Source organism: Neltuma alba, unplaced genomic scaffold, assembly GCF_004799145.2.
Source record: "Neltuma alba isolate B1F8T4 unplaced genomic scaffold, ASM479914v2 tig00012939_pilon, whole genome shotgun sequence".
In the NCBI taxonomy this organism is placed as follows: domain Eukaryota; kingdom Viridiplantae; phylum Streptophyta; class Magnoliopsida; order Fabales; family Fabaceae; genus Neltuma; species Neltuma alba.
Genome location: NW_021637305.1, coordinates 231,101 through 249,658, shown reverse-complemented (window position 1 = coordinate 249,658; position 18,558 = coordinate 231,101). Strand labels below are relative to the sequence as shown.

The 18,558-nt window shown below is 38.0% G+C and overlaps 2 protein-coding genes and 2 non-coding genes across 5 annotated transcripts; 1 reads left to right on the top strand and 3 right to left on the bottom strand.

Annotated features, from left to right (window-relative positions):
* Nucleotides 1–12: 12 nt before the first annotated feature.
* On the bottom strand, nucleotides 13–86 carry TRNAI-AAU (transfer RNA isoleucine (anticodon AAU)). The gene has a single exon. It is a non-coding gene; the product is annotated as a tRNA-Ile (tRNA).
* A 4,997-nt stretch (nucleotides 87–5,083) lies between these two features.
* Nucleotides 5,084–10,201, top strand: LOC114732844 (E3 ubiquitin-protein ligase RFWD3). 2 transcript variants are annotated; one of them, XM_028920213.1, is made up of 14 exons: nucleotides 5,084–5,534; nucleotides 5,708–5,783; nucleotides 5,869–5,958; nucleotides 6,043–6,087; nucleotides 6,384–6,464; nucleotides 6,852–6,930; nucleotides 7,205–7,263; nucleotides 7,505–7,615; nucleotides 7,723–7,862; nucleotides 7,956–7,995; nucleotides 8,132–8,194; nucleotides 8,266–8,456; nucleotides 8,989–9,480; nucleotides 9,873–10,201. In XM_028920213.1, the coding sequence occupies exons 1-13, from the start codon at nucleotides 5,125–5,127 to the stop codon at nucleotides 9,473–9,475; spliced, it is 1,872 nt and encodes a 623-aa protein (XP_028776046.1). In that variant the 5' UTR covers nucleotides 5,084–5,124; the 3' UTR covers nucleotides 9,476–9,480; nucleotides 9,873–10,201. The 2 variants fall into 2 exon arrangements, with proteins under 2 accessions (XP_028776046.1, XP_028776045.1); XM_028920212.1 differs by having other exon boundaries at nucleotides 6,831–6,930.
* A 400-nt stretch (nucleotides 10,202–10,601) lies between these two features.
* TRNAY-GUA (transfer RNA tyrosine (anticodon GUA)) lies at nucleotides 10,602–10,689 on the bottom strand. The gene is given in 2 exon segments: nucleotides 10,602–10,637; nucleotides 10,653–10,689. It is a non-coding gene; the product is annotated as a tRNA-Tyr (tRNA).
* A 2,038-nt stretch (nucleotides 10,690–12,727) lies between these two features.
* LOC114732880 (probable xyloglucan endotransglucosylase/hydrolase protein 32) lies at nucleotides 12,728–14,841 on the bottom strand. The gene is made up of 4 exons (XM_028920260.1): nucleotides 14,562–14,841; nucleotides 14,369–14,469; nucleotides 14,063–14,280; nucleotides 12,728–13,497 (listed from the first exon to the last, which is right to left on the bottom strand). Exons 1-4 carry the CDS (start codon nucleotides 14,755–14,757, stop codon nucleotides 13,125–13,127), a joined length of 888 nt encoding a protein of 295 aa, XP_028776093.1. The 5' UTR covers nucleotides 14,758–14,841; the 3' UTR covers nucleotides 12,728–13,124.
* Between the last annotated feature and the right edge of the window lie 3,717 nt (nucleotides 14,842–18,558).

Genomic DNA, 18,558 nt, shown 5'->3' with positions numbered 1-18,558 from the left:
AAACATAAGACTTGGCCCATACAGGTCTCGAACCTGTGACCTTCGCGTTATTAGCACGACGCTCTAACCAACTGAGCTAATAGGCCAGTTGCCCGGAGGCTGTCAAATTTGCTACTATTACTATAACCGGCTATCCTCACCTCCTTTGGGGCCAATGGTGTAATTAACCAAACTATCTTGTTCCATGCTGTGACGCAGTTTCAACCTTTTTCAAAGAGCTGATATATTTTAACTGCACTTCTCTTAACTCTTCGCTTCATATACTTTATTGATTGTGCATTTGTGTTGGAACCAGAGGGACGGTTAAAGTTAATGAAATCTTACAATTAAACTAATATATTTCTTCTATTTGTCTTTGCAGGATTTTTTTTTTTTTTTTAAGAAGGAAAGGCAAGATTACACTTGAAGAAAAAAAACTAACAGGAACGAAAAAACTACTCTAAGTCATCCCTAAAGCGAGAAAGGTAATCGGCCGGTGGATGCCACAAGTCTTTGCAGGATTTGATGATGTGAAATGCTAGAAACGAAGCTGGCAGGTTCCTAGCATTGTCATGGAGCTCTTGGATGTTTTGGAAGGTTGTGTATGAATAAGTCGGGACACTAAATGTAGAGAAGTTAATGTCGACGGTGTCTCTTTGAAGGCTTTTTTTTTTTCAAAAAAATGAAACAAGGTATCCCCAGTTATATTAGACTTGAGACTAATCCTTTTCGGGTCTAAAGCAGTTAAAAAATAATCCTCCCAACAAGTACACTTCTCAAGATTCGAACTTGTGTTCTTCTTCTTACGAAGTAAGATTACTACCATCTCAACTAATAACTTGTTGATTTTTTTTAAGACTTTTAATTCGATTCAAGATTACTCCTCCGCTAACCACCCCACTTGGCTACTTGTAAAGTTTACCAAGAATATAATTTTTTTTATTAAATTAATTAATCTTTTATCTTTTTGTGAAACCACGGGATGTCTTAAATTATTAAATGCATCCACACATCATTCACCCAGCGCAGCCATTGTTTACCAGGTAGACTGCCCTGCATCTCATTTTCCCTCACTTCCTCAGCAGAGTAATCATGTTGGCAGTTGTCTTCGAATTTTTTTTTTTTAGGCTAACAATAATTTCTTTGAAAATGAGTAATGCTATTTTAGTCATAAATCGTGTGGCCCACAGGCAAACTATTTTTCACACTGATCTTAATACTCGATGTCGATGGACGCGTACATAATCATAGCACGCTTTAAAACGATTCCATTGGCAGTAACTATTTCGACGTATTGAAAAGAAGAAGAAGAAGAAGAATATAACAACTAATATTAATATCATATTAACACGGGAACAGATAAAAATATTTTTCGTTATTAAGCATCTAATGAAGACTGAAGTAAACTGTAAATTATTTTTACCAAATTTAATTAAAAACATGTTTATATTCTTTTGTTGCATAACAAATTTTCCAGTATCATTTGATATTTCTGGGACTCTTTGCTCGCCACGGGATCAACAAGACTGGCTTTTAACCTGGAATTTAACTCAGAGCATTGGATGCTGTACAATGGTTTTGTGTTGAATGAAGGTTTCAGTTTCAAATTGTTAAAAAAAAGGAGTATTGAATGTTCTTATTTTTCGCCAACGTTTTGAACCTCGGATGCATTTCAATCAATGTAATACGTTTATTTATTCAATACCTTTCTCATCCTTTTTGTTTGGCTACGGTGAAGTGTAGTACCTGTTTTTATCAGTTTATTTATTATTATTCAAATTAATTAATATAAGATCTTAAGAAAAAAAATGTAATTATTAAAAAATCTTAACAACAGTTAAGCAGTTATTATTTCTCATATTGAAACTTGGTTTTCCTAATTACATTTTTAACTTGCAACTTCACGACAGTTTCTCTCTCTTTTTTTTTTAAATGAATCATACCAATTCTGAGAAAATAGTTCCAAAAAATAATACTAACTCATGTCTTATTTATAAAACCTCATTTGTAAATTATAAACACAGTCTTATAAATATGGCAGGTGTAACATCCTAAGTTTTATCGGGTTTTAATAGCCTCTTTTGGGTTGATTTTGAGGATAGATTAGTGATTTAATCTTGATCTTGGTGTTTGGGTTGGATTTGAGGTTGGTTGGAGGCATAGGTGAACGTACCCCTCTCAGGGTATGTTCGCCGCGGCGCACCGGGAGTTTCAGAGGGGAGTGTCTTCACGGGAAGGTTTGGCCGCGGCGAAGTCTAGGGGACGCCGCGGCGAAATTGTTCAGGTGAGCGAGGCTTCCCTTTCGGGAAGGTTTCGCCGCGGCGAAGTTCTTCTGGGCGAGCGAGAGTTTCCTCTCGGGAAGCTTTCGCCGCGGCGAATATGGGAGTTCGCCGCGGCGAAGTCAGGTTTTCAGGCGAGTAATCCCTCTCGGGATTAGTTCGCCGCGGCGAAAGGTCGCGATTCTATATAGTCGCGGGAGGGTTCAGCGTGCGAAAATAAGAAAAATCTGAAGGAGGAGAGAAGAGCTCTGCTAGGGTTTCGAACTTTTGGCTTGGAGGAGACATTTCTAAGGATCCATTACCTCAAGTAAGTGATTTTAACCTCTAATCTATCTTCTTGATTGGAATTTATAAGGATTTATGGAGAAACCCTAGGATTTTCTAGGTTGTGTTGGAATTGAGGTTTTTGACCGATTGTTTTGAGTTTAATTGATTGCATTGGGTTAGTTTAAGTATTTAATCGGTGTAGTTTTCTTAGATTTAAAGAATCTTGATTTTTGGAGCTAGGGTTTATGGAATTGGATGATTTGGGATTGAGGATGATAATGTAGAGATTGATTTTGAGTTTTGTGAATTGGGTTATGTTAAGGAGGGTTAAATTGGAGGTTTAATCGGTTTAGAATTGTTGTTGGAACCTTAATTGCTCAAATGAGATGTTGGAGGTTGAATTCCTATAGTGGGTCCTTGAGGTTTGAACTCTAATTGATGCTTGGAAGGAGACTTGATGTTTTAATAGACTTTGAGGACTTTGGAGTGTTGTTTTGATAGTTATACCCTTTGAGTTGGGTAGAGTTTTGATGGAAGATAGGAATTTTGTGTCCCCAAGTGTTGTTTTGGCCACATTATTAGTTTGAGAGCTAATATATGTTGGTTGTGCGTTTGTGTGCTTGTGTAGACCGGTTGTGAGTCTTGGTGGTGCGCGGGGCCACTTTGTTGGTTGTTATTCCTTGCTTAGGCGAGAGGTAACCACTTTCCAATCCTTAGTACTTGCTTCTGTGGTATTGTGAGTAGATTTGTGTTTTATGCTCCAAGTAGTAATTGTGTTCAAACTATATGTTGTATATAGAAAGGGAAAACCGTCTTGTGGGGTTTTCGACTAATGATGAATGAATTTTGGAATTGTGAAATGAATTTTGGAATTGTGAAAGATATGCCACTGAATGAGGTTAATTGTGAAATGATTATTACTCTTGATTATGATTTGAGCATGATGCATAATTTGGGATTTGGTGAGAGTTTGATAGTTACTACCACGTGGTAAGGCCTCCATTAATGCATGATGGTTGGCTTAGTACGTCCCCCATAGTGAGGGATAGGCCTTTTGACTCCCTACGTCCCCCAGAGTGAGGGATAGGCCTTTTATGGCTCCTTACGTCCCCCATAGTGAGGGATAGGCCGGGTTCGGCTCCTGAAAAATCTCCCAAAGCGAGGGATTTGATTGATGGGATTGCATCATTGCACTTGCATGAATTGTTGTGGCTATCAATATATATATATGATTTGTGAACTGCCCCACTTGACACCTCACGAGTACCTATTTAGTAGTACCTAGTATTGGAAAGGTTGGTTACTGGGACTTTGTCTCACCCCGTGGTTTACAATATTTTCAGGTGAAGGTTCTAGGCGTGCGCCTTCGGGAAGAGACGCAGAGGCTTGAGCTTGGTTAGCATTAGGCCTCTAGCTTTATTTATGTATGGATAGTTGTATATTGCCACGTTTAGGGTCCTTTTAAACTATTTTGATTGCCTGGTTTATTCGTAAACTGGAGGAAGTGTATCTTCTTCTTATTTCAATTGGGCCGGAGGCCCCTTTTTATTGATTTTGTAAACTGGAGAATATATTATCTACTCGTTTTGTTGGCCGGAGGCCATTCCTATTATTTTATGAAACTTTGTTATTCGTGGTTGAGATCTATTGGGATGGGCTGATTTTGATGTATGTCGTTACCCGGGCCGGAGGCTCGGAGGTCCAGTGATTGTGATTGAATGATGATAGTTGCACGCAACTGCATTTGAGATGGAACCAAGTTTTAAATGTTAATTTTCTAAAATTACGCAATTTCTTCTACTATGGTAGTTGTTGTAACATCTTTCTTTTTCTACCATAGTAGTGGTCTTATGATGAGTTATAATGTTTTTGAGGTTAAGGGTCTTACAGCAGGAAGTAGCAGTATGATACTTTTAAATTTTTTTTGGCAAAATATCAGTTAGTATTACCTCCGATCCTAAATATAAGATCTAGTTGACTAATTTGAGTAGATTCAGAAAATAAATTAAGTTAGTATTTGTAATAAATAAGTGTTTTTTTTCCTGAAATATCCATACTAATTAAATTTATTAATTAGAACTATCATTATTAGAATGACTATCTCAGAAAAAAAATGAATAAATGTGAGAGATAAAATGGATTGAGATTTTATATTTAAAACTAAAATAAAAGTTAATCGATGTTTTACATTAAGGGTCGGATGTAGTATTTTTTAAAAGGTTAAGGTGCATCTAGCATCCTAAAATATTTTCTTGGATGTATCAATACCTTAAGTATTTTGTAATGCATTTAACACTTTAAAGTATTTTTTTAGATTTATCTAATACAGTAAAATATTTTTTTGATACATCTAACATCTTAAAATATTTATTTAGATATGTCTAGTGCTGTAGAATATTTTTTAGTATATCCAGCACCAAGATAAAAAAATATTTTAAAATATTAAACGTATCTTAAAATATTTTGAGAGAGAAAATAGGCCACGATGCTATGCATCTTAGCCTTTTTTAAAATTTTACGCGCACTCATTTCTTGACTTGAAAAGGCATTCCCGCCGGTTAGGGTAACTGAGTCTGAGTCTTCACTGTGTACCCCTGTCATGCCGGATCCTTACGACTTCTCCCTGTACGACGACGCCGAGGTTGTAGCGGCACAAATATCAGAAGGCGAAGAGGATTCTGCAGCCAGCGAAGAAGAAGACGAGGATGATGAGGAGTACGAGGACGAGGCCGAAGAGTACATTCCGCTCGTACAGTCTCGTAGGGCGTTACAGGGCGTTCCTTCTACGTCCGATCAACATGATACCATAATTCAGGAGGTTCCGGATGATCTTGTTGAAGAAGAAGGAAACAAACGGCGGAGGACTGAGGGAGGAGAAACGTGTTTGTCTCTGGGAATTGTGAACGCCGAAAGTAGTCAAGGGAATGAATGGAATTATGCTGACACCGATGGCTTGTATTGCCCCATTTGCCTGGATGCTTGGACCAATGACGGTGAACACCATATCTGGTGCCAAGCCCTTACCGCCTCTTTATAATTGATTTTTATTCAAATTATTCTATTCTTTTTTCTGATATGTCACGCTAAAGCACATTTACATCTAAGTTTATTCCTGTGCGACGATGATCAGCATATCTTGGCTGGTTTTTATTTAGTACTTTTTAACTGTCGTGTGAATTCAGCTCTCTTCCGTGCGGGCACATATATGGTATGTCTTGCATCAAAAGGTGGCTTCAACAGAGAAAAAATTCCGGGAAGGTAATTGTCTGCTGTGGCTGGTAAACATTTTTTAAAAGCAGCATTTAAAAGCTATAACATTGTTTTGTTTGCACTGTTCCTTTAGTGTCCTCAATGCAACAGGAAATGTGCGTTAAGGGATGTAAGGAAACTCTATGCTTCACGTGTACTTGCTGCTGATGAAGCGTTACAGAAGGTTGTTTTAATTTTATGTGTGTATAACATTTCAAAGGAAACTTTGGAGAGTTTAATTTGTTTGATGATTCTTCTTTTTCTGCAGAAAATTCGGTCGCTTGAGGCCAGATGTGCTATTCTCGAATGCAAGGTATGGAGCCAAAGAAAGTTTTGAATTTGATTGCTTAGAATATTTTCCTTTATTTACAAATTAAGGGATGTTTTTCTGGGTGGCTTATCAGTTCTTGAGGATCTCCTCAATATATACTAAAACCTCTTCCTCTCTTCCTCCTTCCCACCCCCCACCATGATGTTTTTTCTTTTAAAAAACCATTATGCTCTGTCATTGTTCCCCGGCATTAGGGGGCGTGGATTTTACTAGAATATGCTGCTATATTTCTTTTACTGTTGATCATCTTAGTGGAATTGTGAGAATTATGTCCTTAGGGCTCTGACTGGTGCAAGAAAGAAGCATCATGGCAGAAAAAAGAAGCTCAATTGCATCTTGAAGTTGAGAAACTTACGGAGGTATCTTTTAATCATATATTCTATGCCAACCTTTTGACTACAGTCCATTCGTCATTTTCTGTTGTCTAGATACATGCCACTCCTGATATTTTATATCAGTTTTTTCACTGTCGTTTTTTTTCGGTCAAATTTTTTTCACTGTCGTTTGCTACACCTGGAAACAGTAATTTTGCATTCTTCAGTTCTTGTGCACTTTTTTATTCGCGTTGCTCTGACAACTCTTCTCATGGGGCCTAAGCCTTTGGCAATTGGATATGAATCCATGAACATATAAAGGATTGGTGCAGTTGATGTTGGTTTTTCTGTTGAGATCCTTCTGGATGTTTGTATTTAAATTTTTGTATTGATTAAACTCTGATCCTCCAGAGAAATACATATTTGGAGCAGCTAATACAAGACATGGAAAGGAGGCAAACTGGTGGTACCATGGGGGCAATTGGGAATTGTCGATGGAGATCTGAATCAAGTAATCATTCCTTCATATAAAGGATCTTCTCTGGGAGATCCTCAAGTCTTATTTTACTATCTCTCTCTCCCCCCCCCCTCCTTTTTTTCTTTTTACCAAAAAACTCCAGAATAATAATTTCTTTTAGATTGACAAATCGGCAGCATTTGTCAAATTATTTGCCCAACATAAAGATCCCTTTAATTAATGCTATAGCTTGTGCAAAGTCTATTTTTGTTTCCAATTGATCTGGGGTTCTGAACTTATTGGCTCTTGCTCAAAAATTATTTTGTAGAATATGGCTTTGGGGCAAAGATGTATGGGAAAGGACGTTGTTGCAGTTTTGAATTGCAGGTAAGGCTGTCAGCCTTTACTCTCCTGGAGTCAGATGCACCCCGCCCCAACAAAGGACCTATATGTGTTTTAACACGCCTTGACATATAAGAAGTGTCTTCATAGATTGTTGTGCTATACTATAGTTGTTGCTTGTCAGCAAATGTATGTTTGCTTTCTTGCATGAGTATGAGTTTACTCCATCTAGTCCATATTTTGGCAATTTGGAATTCATTGGCCTGGTTTTTTTCAACCTTTTCAGAAGGAGTTTCAGCTGGGCAGCGCTCTTGTGTTTGACATAAATGCTTCTAATCAAATATTATTAATAGCACAAAGGCCAAAAGGGATAGGTGGGCCTTACTTGCTAACTAAAGTAAGGTCTTTCAACTTTAAAACTTTGTCATGTGTTTTTATATAGCTTTTGTAGCTCCTCATTGAATGGAATATCTCCTTTAAATTTCTGGAAACCTGGTTCTGCAGATGAGTTTGATACCTCCATATGAGATGGAAGATATCTTCCTGCCTCCTGCTTCGTGTGCGATTAAGGATCTCCATATTTCCCCTTTGAATAGTGACCTGGCCCTTTATGCTTCTTTGGGAAGGAAATTATCAGTACTCAGGTAGGATCACTTGAGTTGTTATTAATACATTATTTTTTTCTTACATGTGAAGAAAAGAAAATTCAATCATTGTTGTAATTCTTTTTGTTAAAGCATGCAGAGCAACAATGTGGCTGTCAATTATGATCTACAGGTAGAAGTTTAACCCTCTTATTTCTACCTAGTGCTCACGAAAGATGTTGTTACTAGTTTAGCATTCCTCAGGCTTTGTGGTTGTTTAACATTTCTGTGCATGTATTGTGTTCATCTTTCTGTTATTCTGTTTTTAGGTTCCTGCTTGGTCATGTTCATGGGATCTCAGCAGTTCCCATTATGCATACGCTGGACTACAGGTCAGCACCTTGGTGCTGTATTTATTGGGAATAAGAATTTCACATACTGATTTCTTTCTTTCATTTTGCAGAATGGTTCTGTCTTGGTATTTGATTTGCGCCAAACTTCTGGGCCCTTAAAATCCCTAAATGGGTTAACTAGCAATCCCGTTCATACTGTACAGTCTCTTGTACAAGATCCCAGTCTTTCTTCCGGTTTTGGAGCAATTCTATCTGCTTCTGCCATTGGGCTGTGTCAGTGGAACATAGGTGCTGAAGAGGGGTAGGCTATTAACATGTTATGTATATTAGCTTGATGTCGATTGTTTTATTACCAATGCCTTATAAATATTCTGCTCAACTTCCCTCCTGCAGATTCTATTCAGCAATTTATTTTTTTTTTTGTTTAACTTTGATGGGGACAAAATCTGTTTTTTATGAAGGTTTTTTTAGCGGCTTTAGGGAATTGGCAGTTTTTGTTTTGGTCCATCTTCACATATTCCCTTTCTTTTTGTTACCCTGTTTGGTTTTGACCGTGTTAAAGCGAAGAGATTCCTTTTACGTTTCGTTTTCATTTTGTTTTTGGAAAAAGTTATTGCTGCTCTATTTGCATTTTGGAAACACGCATTAGGTTCATTATTAATCAGAGTAGTGCGGAACCTCGCTGAACTTTTCAAATTTTACCATGCATGAGTTTATTTTTGGTTCCTTGTGGCCAGTGACGATTTTGACAGTGCTAATGTGGAATCTTCGTCATGTTCTCTTTCGTTATTACAGTCATTAGCTCTACTGATGGATTCATTTATTTTGTGAAGGCCATCTATGATTCCTGAAACTGGTAATCAAGGGGTTTGTATATCTCTTGCCTATTGCCCAAGCAGTGATGATATTGTCATATCATACCGTCCCAAATTTGACATGTCCATTGATGGGTCTCTCTCCCAGCCATCTCTCACTCCTTCCCAAGTTATAGGACAAGGAGTCCAGGGTTCTCATGTTTTGTTGAAGAGGCTTGACGGAAGCCATTTGCAACAGCTGGGTTCCTCATGTGCCAATGTAAGTAACATTCGACTTCCAAAATGTGTAATAATGGACGTAGAGAGTGAGAGCCGATTGTTAGCATCTGAAGATGAAGTTGCATGTGAATTGGTCTTGCAAGAGTTGCCATCTTTTGGGTTTGTTCAGCGATTGAAATTACCAGAGCATGCGCGGGATCTGAAGTATTCACCTACTCTGAATCATGGATTACTGGGTTGTTTAACTGGAAAGTCGTTGCAACTTTTCTGTACAAAACTCTCGTGAGAAAGGTAATTCTATATTGTGATGCTTGTCCCCTTTTCATTATTTTGGGCCTAGGCAGCTGCTTTGTGCTTGTGTCAGTATGCCTGCGATACATAGTGAGGGAAGGAGTTTTTTTCCTTCCTTTTTTGGGGGGGGGGGGTGTGGGGTTTTGCCACTCGTGTTCAGCTACTTTTGGCTTGGGAATTTCAGCTATTACCACTAACTTAAACCTTAACTATGATAGCATGGGATCGCAAGTTTGGGGAAAGGTGTACTGTACAAATGGTCATGATCTAGATTTAATTGCCACAATTTAATGCTCAAACGTCATTGCTTCAGTTTTTTTAGTGATTGGATGTGGTTGTCAGTTGTGATAGTGCATAAACAGCTTCTTATTTAACCCTTTTCCGTGTGGCAGGTTCCTTGTCATCAAAGAAACGAAAGAAACGCTTCGAAATTTAATTCTTGCTACATATTTCCGCCGATTCTTTGGTTCGTCAAGCCATATTTATCCACTTTTGCCGGCATTCCTCTTCCCCATCACGTGTAATAGCTTGTTCATTCCTTTCGATCTTGTGACACCCCCCACCGGGGCTAAAAAAAAACAAAACCCAAAAAATGTCCCATAGTAGGTCTTGGTGAGCCTGAGGATGAAATGTAATTAAGTCGCCAGGTTGTGTATATACATCTCTATAAATGGTTCACCGACTTTATTCTTTTGTAATAAAAATTTCACCACTTTCCTAATCCTAGCTGTTTTGAACGGCTTAGAACAAAACTATGAAACAGAAGGTCGTAAGGCCTGGAGAATGGGTTTAACATGTCCTCACCCTGTTGAAGCTTCATCTAGTATCTGGGTTGTGTGCGTTACAGAATGGATAGCCTTGTATAACTCATGTTTATGCACATGTATCAGCCACCTACATTTTGTTGAGTACGAGCTCAGAGGGATTTGAACGTGGCCTGTTGGCCGTAAAATAAAATGGTTTGCTAACAAATGACGTTTTTGATCTGCGTTTTGTTTGAAGAGAATAATCTTTTAGTAAATTGGCTATGGAGAAGACAGTCCCGATGTGCTCGCCGCATTTAAAGCTGCGGTTAGATCTCATCTACGAGATTTTTAAGAATGGGTGGGAAAAAGATTGATTCCGACCTGCCGGATTCGAACCAGCGACCTAAGGATTATCTGTTGAAACAACTACAGTCCTCCGCTCTACCAACTGAGCTAAGGTCGGTTGTTGGTCCTGTCTAACGCTAATAAATATCAAAATCGTAATTACTTACATATCGTTGTCTAGCAAAGAAACAGCAGGTGTCTTTTCCTACAAACGAAAAACCTTTTGACATCCATTTAATAAAAATTTGATTCTAATGTGCTTAATTTGTAAAGATGTTTAATTTTCTTAATTTATTAATAATTTTGTAAAAATATTAAATTCCTTCATTTTTTTTTTTCTCTGAAGGGATGAAAATACTATTTGAAAAGAAAAGTATAACCGGAAAGCATGGATTTTCATTTTTATTTTTTATTCTTATAACACGGATGGCATAATTTCCGATGGTTGCCGGTTAAACACAACTCCTGAACCCACTGCATTGCATTGCATTCGCGATGAACATTTTTTTTTTTTTGGCTATGTACGAAACGTGGCATTATGGTGGGTTGAGACTTTAAGAGGATAAGCCACGTGGCTTGTTGATGCCTCTCTGATTACTAGGTCGACTATTTTTCCTTTTTTCCTTATGTTTTGCTTGCAATCCAGTGCACTCTTTTTGCACCCTTTCTTCTCGCTAAATCGCCAAATGACTAGTGGCAGAACACAAGCGAACACAAACAATTTTTCGAGAAACGATCAATCTGGTTCCACCTTAGGAGAATAAGGTGGAACCAGATTTATCGCCTCTGGCAAAATTTGAGAGAGAGTATTTTCTTTCGATAAGATTCTTCATAACAACGCCCTTTGGTCCTTTAAAGAATGCCACTCTACAGTGGCCGAGGACAGGACCAAGGAAGGCCCAACGCATTGGATTTTTCTAGCACTACGGATTCTGTGTAGTTGATTTGCTCCTCTAAAATTACAAGATAGTGTGGGATGGTGAGATACAGATCAAAATGAACCGTGGAGATGTTTCTGAATTTTAATCCATTTTCCTTTGCTCAGCCATTTCTCTGTCCCTACCTAAAGCTTTTGGGAGGAAGGAATCTTTTTGGGAAATGTTTGAATTTTATTTGGAGAGAGACCAATGTTTTGTTTTGGGGCCATGGGCCCACATCATTATTGTGATTAATCAAACAAAATAGTGTCATCATCAAAACTGCTAAAAGAATGTCAAATGCAAGGAAGGCTCAATTATATGATGATGTGTGTGTGTGTGGAGTTTGGACAAACATTCCATCTTTTTAACTCCAATAATATTAACAGCTCCCCACCAACATCCCCGTTTTGTTTGGTTTGGCCATCATCATCATCGGCCCCATTCCCAAAAGCATCTTCAACCAGCAATCATACTCATTTAATTATAGAAAGAATGACGTTTCCCTAATCCAGTTCATACATTTATGCCTTCTCCTGCTTGTCCTGTCACATTCTTCATATTCATATTAGTTTGCATACGTATCCTTAACACTGTCGTTGCTCAAAAATTAAAGGTTCATATTTTATCTTTAAAATTGGCTGTCCAAGTTCTCGAGAGAGAACCATACTTCAAAAGTTAGCTGTTGGGGTTAAAAAACCCAACGTCTTATAAAATTCCCCTTTTAAAATAATCTTTTTCAACGTGAGGCTTATGATAGTATGAAATTTTGTTATTCTCATATGTATTTGGGAATTTCATTGTCGATTTCTTCTCTTATCTGCTGAATTTTGTATGCATAACTCTGATGCAGTTGAGTTAAAATTCATGCTACTGCTGTAGTGTTTTTTTTTTTTTTTGGCCTTTAATTGACTCCTATACTTTCTGGTTTAAGGTGAATGCAAGAATCAGTTACACAGCAGGGCGTTTGCTTCAGCAGGTTCTATTAACCTTTATTATCGCAGGGTTTTTTTTTTTTTTTGGCAATATAAAACCTTTGGGAGCATTACCGTTTGTTTCTTTTTGATCAAGAGAAACAAAAGTTTAGGTGAAACATCAAAAGAATAACAATACTAGGGTGTTGAAAAGGGTAGTTCCACATGCATAGGACAATGAAAAATGAGACTCATTTTAATGACTGAAGATTCACTGCATGAGTCTTGGATTGGAGCAGAACGTTGTCCAACACGAAAATCTCGTATTCAACATTTAAATAACAGTAACATCATAGAATGAAGAGCGTGCATATAATATTTCACACACTCACCAATGCCACGATCCACCCAATACCATAAGGCTTCCTTGCTTGTTATTACTTGACATTGATCTTATTCGTCTCTCCCATTTTCTTTTTCTCCAGCATCAACAAATGTTAAACAAAAACGAAACAGTGACAATCTTCCAAATTTGGTCTTCTCAGCAACTTTCGAATGCTCCACTCCAGATACTTGCGTCAATGTCGTCGTCAAGAAGGGGCCCAATATAAGACACCACACAAGAAAGAAAAAGAGGAACTTTGTGAAAGATAAAAATAGAAGAACTGACAGTCTCACGGATGAACAACGTTTGGGGATAACATTAATAAAACATTTCGATTTCAGTGGGAACGCCCGCATTCTGGGGTTAGTCTGTGGTCTCTTTTGGGATCCTTGCAATAATTGTAAACCATGTGGTATCTCTGTACCCATCTCATGGCCTTATATTGCTGTCTTGTAAGGCCACCGGAGCGATACGGCGAGGCGGAGGCAGGGTGGCACCTGGCTGGGGCATGGGCTGAGCAACCACTGGCCTTCAAGTTGGTGTACCTTGCAACAAAAGGCTGATATCTGTAATCAGCTTTGTACTTGCCATCTTCTGTCGCCCATGATGAAGCGTCCCATATTGAACCATAAAGCCACATTGGCCTCACTGGAAAAGTTGCTGCACTCTTCCTCGGGTACCTCCTTATGGGTAAGTCATCTACAAAGAATCTGAGTGGGAAAATAAAAAATAAAAAATAAAATTTTTTGTTCCCGGGGGTTGGGGGGAGGGGTTCTGTAATTGCCTGCACATTTTATGTAATAATTAATGCCCTGAGTGGCCAACAAAGAACACATCATATCATTAAATTACTGTTACTTTTGACTTTTCACTGGGTTAAAAGTGTTGTAAGATTTTGTTTGCCCCACAGTCACACTTCTTTGTTTATGCCATCCTTGTGATCTTGGTCATTTCTGTTTAAGACCTTTCAGATCCCTTTCGCTTTCTTTCTTCCTTAATTTCAGAGAAAATGAAAACCTTTCCTTTTCATTCAAAGTATCAGTTATTGGTGCCTAGACTGTGATACCAATTCCTAAGCACCACTAAAATTCGGGCGACATACACGAAGTCCAAACTTACACTGTTGATTCTGCTTATTTTAATCCTATCTCTTCATAAGATAATGAATGCTCCGTGCCCCCCCCCTACCCAAAGACAGGGAATTTATGCATTTGATAATCAGACATACGCAAATTAAGCTTTGCACAGATACAGTGAAGTTGTACAGTGACTTACATTATTTCCTTAGGACTCCACAGTATAGCATAGTGATGAAAATCTTCGGTAGGATCAAACCAGAGATGGAATTTCATCTCTCTGCCTATAATGTTACGATCCCCACTTCCTCTTATATAAACATTGGTCTGCAAAGTGTAAGGCTTCCCGAATGTTGTCCCCAGAAACTCAATGTCCACCTCGTCATGGAAGCCTGGATGTGCTTGATTGTTTGAAAGCTGCCATTGGTCAAGACGCAAGTGATTAGTTAAGCTCCCAACTTATGAATATGCTATTCTTGTGTTAAGTATTTTGATCATATCTTACATAGAGGGATGTTATAACGCCTGCAGTATAGCCAGGTTGCAGCTTCATGGAAGCACCAAAGTAACCAGAGCGGAATGGACGAACAGACTTGAAGCCACTCCCTGTTTGCAGGGAAAAGATGTAAAAGAAGTGGATTCCATTTTCAAATAAAAGATGAAGATTCAAATATAAAATGATAAGAAACTAATCAAACCTGAGGTTTTATCAAGCCATATTGTTAATTCATTTTTGTGTAGTCTTTGGTGCTGAGGACCCCAGAGGTTTCTAAAGCCTTTGTGAAAGCTCATAGACCTGAATTTGGAGCTTGGCCAGTAGCCAGGTGAAGGTGGCCCGTAGGCATTGCTTGAAGGTATCATAAAGATTACAATAATGAAGAGAAGGAGAGCCATAAAGATAGAAGAAAGGGTGAATAACCTGCAGTGTAAACGGAAAGCAGACTGAATCTTCTGTGCATAAATGTAGGGTGTGATGGTAAAAAGGGCAGAGGCTGCTCAGGCCTGGTGTCTAAGGAAGAAGAGTGTGGCAGTACGGTTTGATATAAATAAGGAAATTTGTGGGTCCCTCCAAGAGAATTAATGGTGAAATTTAGGATGGCTTAAAGAATTAAACAAACAAGGGGAAGCTAATAAATTCATTTTATAATTTTCTCTTGCACATTGCAACTGCTTTCCTTCAAATTATTATGACAGAAATCCCGTTAGCTTAGTTGGCAAGCTAGAAAAGGATGTTGGGATGCAGAAGGAGTTGATGGGGTGTTTTAAATGTGCCTCTGTATGTCGTTTGGCATGACTTTAAATTCCCACAAGAACTGTAGATTTGTTTCTGCGACCTCTCTACCCTCATTGAAGGCACTTGGATCTGGGCCTTGAAAGTAATAGCTGGATTAGCCGCTTCTGTTTTGTACTTTTCACCATTCCACATCTCCCTTTCACGGTGTCAGCTACATTTACCATGCAGTGAGTAGGTAAATGCCAATTTCAATAAATGAATATGTCAAAGAAGTGATTTAGAAATGTGGGTCAAGTTCTGATTGAAACAATTCTCATGAATCCAAGTGAGTATTGATGTTTTGAACTTGTGAACTTCATGGATGGAGTGGGGCAGGAGCTATCCATGTTGGACCCAATGCATGTTTGGGTTACAGCTGCACTGGTATGATTAATTGCCACGTAGAATAACCCATTAGGAATCATAGCAAATATTAGAAATTCTGAGGAAATTCATCCACATGACTGAATACATACGACCACAAAAACACACTTGTTTAGTTGTTATGTAGGTTCTGAGCAGGTTGTTAATTTGACACAACAATAAATGTTTGATTAATGCTAAAGAGTGCATATTGATAGCAACCAATCACGTCAAATATCCTATATTATGAGTTATGGGCACTGCACATCCAAAACATAGACAAAAGAAAGTGAAATTCTCTGTCTAGGCCTGTGGAAAACAGAAAATGAAAGATGTCCAGAAAATTTATATCCTGGAGAATGGTAGGTTCTGTAAGTCTTGCACTCTTATTAATGTCTTGCTCCTCATCTTCTCACTCAACTATAGACATTGCGATACTGATAGTCTAAGTCACTAATCATTTTCGTTTATGGGATACTTTCTAATCATATTTTCAACTAAACTGTAAATCTGTTTAATGCACAGTGATTAGTGAGCAGACACAATTCTTCTGAGACCAAAAATATAGCACTCGGCCATTAATGGAGAATCTGATCCTTAATATATTTCTCGTCTAATTTTCTCGCTACTTGATATAGTTATTACCTTCCGTACAAAAAGCTGTTTGGCATTTAGAGGAGCAATGGAAATTGAGGACGATCATTAATTAATTAACCTTGAGTGAGCACTCTCAATTATGCTCTTTGGAGACAAACGCTAAAAACAAAATGCTATTATAAGGCGCACAAGATTCTCTAACAAAAGTTTCATCAACAGTGGGGAAGATCGCAAACAATTTTGGAGAATTTATGCACATCCAAGTGCAGCCAATTATGTGGCCTGCATGTTTAGGGAGCTTCAGCCACAACTATCAGACGGGCACATTGTAGAAAAATGACCCGACAAAGAAAGAGTCACTAGTAATATGCAAACAACTTAAAATGAATGGAAACAATGAATAAATATGGCAGGAGAAATATGCTTAATAGGGACTTGTGTTCCCCGCATTTCAAAATACAATACGCAATGGCTTCTTTCGTTGAACTAATAATTAATATATGGATCGGGATGTGAACTATTTTGTCGGTCACTCAGAAGAAGACTGTGGGAGGGATGGGATTGGTGGGCAGGGTCAATAGCAATGGGACCACCTTAGCCGACAAATCAAAATGCTCACAGGTGCCTTGAATTGCTTGCATTTGCTTCTGATGATGACGATGATGGTGAGTGGTTACTTCTTTTTTCCTGTAAAATCACCCGTAAAAGCTACAACTATATAGGCCAAGCCAAATGATAGCATAATCCTAGCCCCATGAGTGACTTGAAAGAATCAAGTTATGATTTCTCTTCATTTGCAGATTTGATCCTTTCTGATTATAGCAGTTTGAAAGCGAAGCAACCCGCCCAAATTTGGATGCGGATCAATTATTGAGTGAACTGTAATGAAGATGAATATTCACCTCTGAAGTCCTCGCAAGTTATATTATAAGACCCCATGAATATGAAAGCTGTTTGGTTTTTCCCAAGTACTTGGTCTGCACTATATATATATATATATATATATATATATGGATGTCACGTGAAGGCTTGGCTTTATATGCTTCCCCAAGTGCCCAGCCACTCAGACTCGCGGGTACTCTATCTTCTGCACAGTATTATTAAAAATTCATGTAATGTAATGCTTAAGGGAGAAATTATGTTTCACATTATGGGCTTAATGCTTGTTTATTGGCTAAAAAGAAGATTTAAGAAAATGAAGAGAGAAAAGTAGCCAAGTGATATCTGGCTCAAAAAACATATAGTTTTTCTTACAAAAACGGGGGATGAAATGAAACAATAATTGTGGTGTTTTATAAATACAACTGCTTACAAATGGATCATTTTATATATTTACGTTTGATGTTTTTTTTTTCTGAGCTAATAATTTCCAGTCAATTTTGATTGCAGAAGTTGAAATTAGTGAAGAATTCATTAATCAGCACAGACCTGTGGGATTCGCTGAAAAGTTGGGGCATGGTATGGGTCAATCGGTGCATGGAACTTAGGGAGTGTTTGGATAAAAACCAAACCATGGTTTCAGAAGTGCTTTTACGGATTACAAAGTAAATATGTGGAGGAGGTTACCTTGTTTTGCGGAAAAGTCCTTCTGAAACCACGGTTTTAGAGCATCCAAACAGGCCCTTAATCGGGGGATAATCTATTTAGGTAATCCTATGAGTATGATAGCTAGGTTTTGTCGGCCGAATGAAAGTCAGACTATCAGTTCTGAGGAATAAAATAATTATAAGAGCAATCACAGCTCACAAGGACCACTTTGTGGAGAATTGGGCTAATTGTATTGTAGGCTTTGATTATTGGGCCAACATTGAATTGCTCCTTGGGCCCAATTGGGCTTTGTATTTTCACACCGTATATGGGAGATCCAGTTGTAGATTGCAAAGGACATATATACGACAAAGACACCCGACGGATATTAAAAAGAGAGAGAAGGAATCAAGGAAGTGCACGTGATCAACCAAAACAGTAAGGGGAATATGTATTACGTTAGTAAATTATACTTGCGCCAAAACATTGTACTCTTTTGATCTAAATATAAATATAAGATTTTAATTTATTTTCTCTTTTATATTTATTATTATTTTTCACTACAAAAATATTTTAGAGAGATTGGGTCACATTTGTTTTAATTAATTGATTTATATAAATTTCTCAATTAATTTAAATTAATTAAGCAGTTCTTACGTTAAGAACTAAATAAGCATATTAGGACTTTATGAGAGAGGAATTCAAGATCAGGCTTGACTATAAAATGAAAGCAAATTCATGGAAGCAACGTAGGCAAACTAATTAAAAGGCAACCACATGCCTAACTTAGCCAAACAAGGTTTCCACTTTATTGAAAACTTTCCCAAATAACTTGCTCAGATTCACCATTTGCATTATAGGCAGCTGGAAACATGCATGCTGGCCATGTAAGACTGGTTCTCTTCGGACCGATTGGATTATGAACAATCCCGGCG

Bases quoted from the DNA above. Each gene is read 5' to 3' on its own strand.
- LOC114732844 (XM_028920212.1), top strand. From the start codon at position 5,125: ATGCCGGATCCTTACGACTTCTCCCTGTACGACGACGCCGAGGTTGTA. The intron at 6,088-6,383 runs GTATGGAGCCAA...TTATGTCCTTAG, and splicing joins GTGCTATTCTCGAATGCAAG to GGCTCTGACTGGTGCAAGAA. The intron at 7,616-7,722 runs GTAAGGTCTTTC...CTGGTTCTGCAG, and splicing joins GGCCTTACTTGCTAACTAAA to ATGAGTTTGATACCTCCATA.
- LOC114732880 (XM_028920260.1), bottom strand. From the start codon at position 14,757: ATGGCTCTCCTTCTCTTCATTATTGTAATCTTTATGATACCTTCAAGC. The intron at 14,470-14,561 runs GTTTGATTAGTT...CCCTGCAAACAG, and splicing joins ATGGCTTGATAAAACCTCAG to GGAGTGGCTTCAAGTCTGTT. The intron at 14,281-14,368 runs GTAAGATATGAT...GACCAATGGCAG, and splicing joins GCGTTATAACATCCCTCTAT to CTTTCAAACAATCAAGCACA.